This window comes from Anser brachyrhynchus (genome assembly GCF_964034855.1).
Source record: "Anser brachyrhynchus genome assembly, chromosome: 20".
Lineage (NCBI taxonomy): Eukaryota > Metazoa > Chordata > Aves > Anseriformes > Anatidae > Anser > Anser brachyrhynchus.
In genome coordinates, this window is record NC_137713.1 from 7,361,745 (window position 1) to 7,369,450 (window position 7,706).

General features: G+C 65.4%; 1 protein-coding gene across 1 annotated transcript; it reads left to right on the top strand.

Annotated features, from left to right (window-relative positions):
• Window positions 1-4,064: 4,064 nt before the first annotated feature.
• Window positions 4,065-6,182, top strand: HSPB1 (heat shock protein family B (small) member 1). Its single transcript, XM_080563154.1, has 3 exons — window positions 4,065-4,587; window positions 5,570-5,633; window positions 5,823-6,182. Exons 1-3 carry the CDS (start codon window positions 4,227-4,229, stop codon window positions 5,986-5,988), a joined length of 591 nt encoding a protein of 196 aa, XP_080419280.1. The 5' UTR covers window positions 4,065-4,226; the 3' UTR covers window positions 5,989-6,182.
• The last annotated feature ends 1,524 nt before the right edge of the window (window positions 6,183-7,706 follow it).

Here is a 7,706-nt window from a genome sequence, read left to right on the forward strand (position 1 = left end):
GGGGGGGGTTGGCTTCTTATTACTGCAAACGCCAGGGTGGGGTGGGACGGGGTGGGCAAGCACAGAGCGAGGGAACAAATTGCTTGGCAGAGACCTTGGACTGAGCCGGCGGGGCGGCGGGGCCCCCGACATGGTGCGCTCCGGCCGGCGGTGCGTTTTTTGGCTCAGTTGGACTTTTCTAGCACGCGCTAAATAAGCGTGTTTCTCCTGCCCACGCTCAGGGCTTTTCACCGACACTGGACGGGGAAGAGGACACCCCGGGGACAGAGGTGACACGCACCTCTCCGGGGTCCTGGCAGCCCCGAGCACCCGCAGAGCCGCAGACGAACAAAGCGAGGAGCGGCCCGGGGTCGTCCCGTCTCGTCCCACGCGGGGCTACGGGGCTGGGGTCCCTCTGCCTTGGTGCTGTGCGCCCCCTGCCCCTGCAGAACAAATGCTGCCGGGTCCCCTGGGTGTCCCCCAGGAGGGGGAGCTGACAAATTTGGGGTGAAATTGTGCTTTGGGATGCGCCCCACAGAGCTCGTGGGGTACCCTTTGGGTTGCCCTCCGCCTTTCCCTTGCTTTGGACACCTCTGGGCTCGTGTGCGGAGCCGCGTGGTGCATGAAGAGGCTTCCTCCGAGCGCCGGAGCAGGGGGACCCCCTGGCAGGGCACGAGGGGACAGGGCTGTCCCCGAGACCCCCTGGCTACCTCCTCACCCCGGTTCGCAACCCAGTTCCCGGTCCTAATGGCTTCCCTGTGCCACTTCCCTGAAGAAACGCGGCCCCGAGTGAAGGCTTTGACTCCTCTTCTGGAAGATGCTGCCACTGGTGCCCTGGCTGTGGCAGCTGTGGGTTAGCTGTGCCTCGGGGCCCAGCGGGCAGGATCCGGCCCCCAGCTCCGCTTCGGCCTCCCCCCGAGCATCCCTGCGCCCCTCCAGCAGCTTTATAAATTTAATTTTAAAAAGAGAGGCGGGGAGCGGGGGGGTTGACGAGCACGGGCTGGCCGAGTGCTTTGCTGACAGCCCCGGTTCTGCGCCATTTTGCTGATTTCCCAAAAAAAGCCCTTCCTGGCTGTGGGGGCTGCTCCCCAGCCCCGCTGCGTGCCGGCCCTGGGGCGGTTTGCATTTAATCCGCGTTGGCCACGCGTTTTCTGCCTGGCTGGAGGAGGACGAAGCAGCTGAGCCTCCCGGGGTGGGGAGAGCAGCTGCCGGGATTAACGCGTGGCCCCGCAGGGAGAGCCGGGCTTTGTGCAGCCCTCGGACACCCGCCTGCAGCCGGCCTGGGGGCACTGGGGGCACTGGGGGGCACTGGGATGCCATTTGGACTCCAGCCCAGGTGGTCATGCGGTGCTAGAGCTGGCGAATGGGTCTCCAGAGGGCTGAGGTGTCGGCCAAGCCAGACCCCACTGTGCTTTGCTCGCCCCGCTGCTGAGGGAGGCGGGTGCTGCGGTGCCAGAGCCTGGGAGGGCTGCGGGGTGCTGGGGCGGGCACCCTTGTGCTGCTCCTACCCGCAGCCGTGCCAGCACCGGGGTGCAGAGCAGGGTGGGTGCTGTGTGCGTGAACCCACCCGTGCTGCCCAGGCGAACCCTGCGGGCTCAGCATGCCACAAAGTCATGCACAGCCTTGCACTGAGGCCAGCGGGATCCCTCGGAGCAGCGTCCCCAAGAGCTGGCCGTGCCCCGATCCAAGCCACTTGGTTCCCCAGCCCTCCCAGCAAAGCCCAAGCTGGGAAGGAAGCTGCTTGCTCAGAAAAGAAAATCAGAAAGAAATTGGCTTTCACGGGGATGGAGGAGAAACACCTGCAGCTCCGCATGGCTCGGGGCAGGCGGCGGGTCTGGATGTGCCCACAGCAGGAGGAGATCCTGGCCCGAGCCTGAGGCAGAAAAGATGTGAGGTCCCCACAGCATCCCTGCCAGCCCCGCACCTGCACTCCCCATTCTTCCCCCAAAACCATCCCTTCCTACTCTGGCCACGGCACCCAGCCCTGCACCAATGCCCAAAGTGCGCCCGCTGCCCCCGCATCCCGCCGGCATCGCCCTGCTGCTCCACGGGGATGCTCGGAGGCATCCCCCGAGGCCATCCCCATCCCTGTCCCCGTCCCCATCCCCGTCCCCGTCCCCACCCCAGCGGCCACGGCTCCCAGAAGCGGCAGAGCCCCGACTGCAGCGACGGCGCGGACAAGACAGCACATCAGGGAAAATTTCCAGTCTTCCTCTTTTACAGTCTCTGTCTCCTGCCGCGGAGGGAGCTAACTGGAACAAATACTCTGTAGAAATACTTCAGTATTTTCCTCTCGCGCGCGCGCTCTCTCTTTTTTTCTGGATTGTGAGTACAGCTGTAGACTCAGTGAGCTGGTTCAACTACAATAAAATATACAGTATATATTGTAAATGACGCTGCGGGGCACGGAGCAGTTTCTTCATGGGGACAGCTCGGTGGGGTTAATTCTGCTCCCCCCTGCAGGCTCAGCCCCCTCTGTCCCTGGGACCCCCCCGCTCTCCTCCCCTGCCCTCTGCCACCCGTCCCATCGGTTTCTGGCTCCTGGTGAAGGTGGCACCGGGCACCGGTTGCATCCGATGTCCCAGAGCATCCTGCCACGGTGGGGGAAACCTCTGGGGGTCCCTGATGCTGGGGAAAATATGATTCGTGTGTTTCCTTGCAGCCCTCCCTGCAGCCCTCCGCATCCCTCCTCCTTTCCTTTCCTGCAGCCCTCCCCTCGTTCCCTGCAGCCTTCCCTGCAGCCCTGCCATTTGCCTGCACCATTTCCCTGCAGCCCTCCCACCCTCCCGTCCCTCCTGTCCCCTGCCTCCCCCATCCCCACAGCCCCGCCGCCACCCCCCCCGCGCCCCCAGCCCCTCGCAGCTCAGCTGCTTTGGTTTCATCCCCTGCCCTGAGGTTTCCCAGGCAGCGCGGGGCTCTCCCGGCCCCATTCAGGAGGGTTGGCGGGTGCTGGCGGGGCAGCTGGGTGCTGGTAGGTTGGGGACACCCTTCAGGTCCCCCTGCACCCCGCTGAGACATCCCTGCACTGTGCCCCGTGGGGAGGGCTCGCACATCCCTGCGCCAAGTGCGTCAGGTCTCAGCTACAAACGTCTCCTGGCCTTGCAGGGGCTTAAAAACAAAGCCTCAGAACTGCCAGGGATGGGCAGAGAGCCTGAGCAAGGAGGGGCATCCCACCGGGGGGGGGGGCTCAGTGCCCCCAGACTGTCTGACATAGGTGCCGGGGCCCCAGTGGGGTTGAGGGGCTGGAATCTGGCCCCAAACAGGCACCAAGGGATCCCAGGGGTAACCAGAGAGATGTGTTTGGATGTGAAGGTAAGGGACTAAGGGAAGGAGCCATCCTTCCCCTGCCCTGAGAGGGTGCTGCCCCCACCAGACCCTCTCCAATTCATCAGCCCCATAAAGCCCTACTGGCCCCACTGGGCCCCAGCAAGCCCATCAGCCCCTACAGCATCAGCCTCTATTGGTGCCCTTGGACCCTGCTGTCTCCATTAGTCCCCACCGCCCCCATTGGCCCCATCAAACCCCATCATTCCCACCAGGCCCTACTGGTCCCACTGGGCCCCAGTGAGCCCCATCAGCCCCATCAGTCCCCATCAGCTCCATCAGCCCCTATGGCCCCATCAACCCCTGCCAACCCCATGGCCCCCATTGGCCTCGATCAGCCCCCATCAGCCCCATTGGGCCCCACTGACCTCCACCAAGCCCTACAACCCCCCCTTATAGCCCCATTGACCCCCATGGACCCCGCTGCTCGGGGCCTGGACAACCTCACCCCAGCCTGGCCAAGCCCTGGGGGCCACCTGGGGGCCACAGAGCTTTGGAGGGGGGGGTGCTCCAGAAGCTTCTGGCAGGGGCCGGGTGACGCAGCGGGTGCGGGGCCAAGCACGGGCTCCTCCACTGACTCATCCTCCCCGCTGTGCTGACCCCCCCAGCGCCCTCCCCACGCTGGCGCAGACGGCCCCGGAGCTGCGCATCGCGGGGATTGTTTACGGGAAAGGGCTGGGAGCGCTCCAGGGGCCATCCATCACCCGCCAAGCAGCCGAGCCCCCGCCGCGGGGGTGGGCAGCGGGGGGCTCCCAACGCGGCTGCGCGCGGCCGCCCCGGCCTGGGAAAGCTTCTGGTCCCTTCCCGGGCCCTGCTGCAATTTCCATTAATAGCCAGCTGAGCCTCCCGGCTAAAAATAACCGGCGGGACGTCTTCATAAGGCCCCGCGCGGCCGGCCCCCCAGCACCACTGCCCTGCGCATCATGGCTGAGCGCCGCGTGCCCTTCACTTTCCTCCGCAGCCCCAGCTGGGAGCCCTTCCGCGACTGGTACCATGGCAGCCGCCTCTTCGACCAGTCCTTCGGGATGCCCCACATCCCCGAGGACTGGTACAAGTGGCCGAGCGGCAGCGCCTGGCCCGGGTATTTCCGTCTGCTGCCCAGGGAGAGCGCGCTGGTGCCGGCGCCGGGCTCGCCCTACAGCCAGGCGCTGAGCCGCCAGCTCAGCAGCGGCATCTCCGAGATCCGCCAAAGCGCCGACAGCTGGAAGGTCACCCTGGACGTCAACCACTTCGCGCCCGAGGAGCTGGTGGTCAAGACCAAGGACAACATCGTGGAGATCACCGGTGGGTCCGCGGGGCGGTGGGGTGCTGGGTGGCGGTGCCACAGGTGGGGGCCGGGGGGTGTGCCAGGTCTCCCCCATTCCCTGGGGGCTCTGGTGATGGTTGCGCAGCCATCATGGTGCTTGCTGGGGAGGGAAGGCGATGCAGAGCAAAAAAAAAAAAGAGAAAAAAGGGGAGAAAAGGGGAAAAGGAAGAGGAAGGGGAAAAGGAAGAGGAAATGAAAGAGGAAGAGGAAGGGGAAAAGGAAGAGGAAATGAAAGGGGAAGAGGAAGGGAAAGGGAAAGGGAAAGGGAAAGGGAAAGGGAAAGGGAAAGGGAAAGGGAAAGGGAAAGGGAAATGGTAAGAGGGAAAGAAAAATGGAGGAGAAAGGACAAGGAAAAGGGAAAAAGAGAAAGGAAGAAGGAGAAAGGACAAGGAAAAGGGGAAATGAGAAAACAGCAGAGAAGAAGGAATAGCACTACAAGAGCATTCTTGCAGGGTGCAGACCCCACGCCCCCCCACACACACCCCACACCGTCAGCCCCTCGCTGTGTTGCGGCCACCACGTGGGGACGCATGCCCCGGCTGCGAGCCATGGAGGGGCGCGGGGGTGACAGTGCCCTGGGGGGGCACAGCTGGGTGTGACGAGCCCCACGGCATCCTGAGCATCCCCGGAGCGCCGCGGGTGGCTCGGCGAGGGGCATGGTGACAAAACACAGGCCCCCATGGCACGGAGCCAGCAGTGTGCGCAGGGTGCTGGGGAGCCGAAACAAAGGCGTTGGGGACAGGTCAGGTCCGTCACCGCGAGCAATTTGCTGCTCTGGGGCTTGGGGGATGCTCCTGGAGGGGCCCATCTCTCTCCTGCGGGTCAGCGCAGCTCCGGGCTGGTGGTAGGGCACAGAGATGCGGGATGGGCAGGATCAGTCCCTGCCTGGGGAGGGGAAAGGCGCGCCCCGAGTGCGGAGACCTGGTGGGCACTGACCTGCCCTGGGTTTCTCTCTTCCAGGCAAGCACGAGGAGAAACAGGATGAGCACGGCTTCATCTCCCGGTGCTTCACCCGAAAATACACGTAAGTACCAGTGCGGGGAGGAGATGTGGGCCTGGAACCCCCCCGGCACCCTGGGGACCTCCTCGCACCTCCCGTCCCCTCCAGCGCCCGCCCCGGCCCGCACACACCGGGGTTGCCACCAGCCCAAACAGGGAGGGCGGTGGCCAGGACCTCGGGGCCGTTCCCAACATCTCCCCCTCTCCCCCACAGCCTCCCCCCCGGCGTGGAGGCCACGGCCGTGCGGTCCTCGCTGTCCCCCGACGGGATGCTGACGGTGGAGGCGCCCCTGCCCAAGCCGGCCATCCAGTCCGCCGAGATCACCATCCCCGTCACCGTCGAGAGCCAGGGCAAGAAAGACGAGCCGGCCAAGAAGTAGGAGGCACCGAGGAGGAAGAGGAAGAGGAGGAGGAGGAGCCCCCGCCGCTGCCCCCATGAAGTGCACCCTCATGCCTTCCCCCCACCCCCAGCCCCCTTTTTATTTTTTATTTTGTACTCGCTCAGTCACCCAGTGCCTTGAGTAAATGTGAAGGAGAAGGTAGTGTCAGTGGGAATAAAAAGTGGTGAAAGAAACCTGCCCCGTGCCCGCTGTCTGCCGGCCAGCGCCCCCCCATCCCAGGCCTCCACACCCCGGCCTCCAGCATCCCATGTCTCGACATCCTGGGTCTCCAAAGTCCCAGGTCTCCACCTCCTGGGGTCCCACATCGCGGGTCTCCAGCAGCCCAGGCTCAGCATCACGGGTTTCCGTGTCCTGGGGCTCTGACATGTCAGGTCTCCAAAACCCCAGGTCTCAACACCACACGTCTCCTACACCTCCGATCTCAATTTCCCGGACCTCCGATGTCCCTTGTGGCTCTGACATCCTGGGGCTCCAAAATTCGGGGTCCCCACACACCAGGTCTCCTCCATCCCAGGTCTCCACAAAACCCACATCCTGTGTCTCAACAGCTCAGCACTCCCGGGCCCCAGAATTACAGGTCTCAGCACCCCCCAGGTCTCCCACACCCCAAGTGTCACCACCTCAGCCCCCCATGTGCCCAACCTGCCGGGTCCCCACACCCCTCAAAAACAAGCTGCCCCCCCCCAGGCCTCAGGGAAGCCCCCCCAGGAGGTGGGAACGGGGCCCCCCCATCCCCAACCCACGCCGGGCTGTCCGTGCCCCGCTCTGCCCCCTCCTTTCACCCCGTGGCGATGCCCCAGGTGGATGGGGGGGGCTTCACGCCCAGCCCCGGCCCCAGCTCAGGGACTGGTGCCACGCAGAGGGGGGAGCCACGCTCCCCGTGCCCCCCACGTGCCTGTGCCTCAGCGCAGGGGCTTAGGGCTGGCCCTACATGGCCGCGGGCCGCGTTCCCGCTCCGGCAAATCCCCCTAATCCCCCCTGAGTCATCCCGCAGGCAGGCAGCTGGTGACCCAGGAGGAATCCTGCAGCCGGGGGGCCCTTCTGCCAGCCAACCCCCCCACCCACAGCATCCTCCTGCACCCCCGGTGTGCCATTTTGGGGACGGGTGGCCACGGCAACCGGCGCGATGGAGACGGTTGCCATAGCGAGAGCAGCTCCAGCCTTGGGGACCGGCAGCGGGAGCGCCCCGCGGCCCCGCCGATTGTAGGGGAGGAAGGGGATGGGGGTGCCGTTGGGTGCTGCCCCCCACCCCACAGCAGCCAGCCCCTGGCAGGCTGCAATGCCCCAGGTTAGGGCCAAATCCTGCCCGGCAAGCAGAGATGCAGGGATGGAAGCGCACAGGCACTGCTGGTGCGTGGGGTGCTGGAGGTGTGGGGGCCATTTCCCTCTCCAAATGGGGAAACGGAGGCCCCCATGGGCAGGCAGAGGAGAGGGAGGCATGGTGGGGGAGATGTGGGGCTAATGTGGGGCTTGGGAGGTGCTGGGCTGGGCTCAGCCCCAACCCCATGACACTGGAGCCCTGGGGAAACCAAGGCACCACGGTGGTGCAGGCCACCAGCCCCCAAACGTGCCACCTGGGGGGCCCAGGATAGTCCCAGGGGCTGGACCGGGTCCTGCTCCCACTGCACCCACCCCGGTAGCTCAAGGGATGCGGGGGCCGTGACAGATGGTGCAGGAAGGGCGTCCTGGCAGCAAGG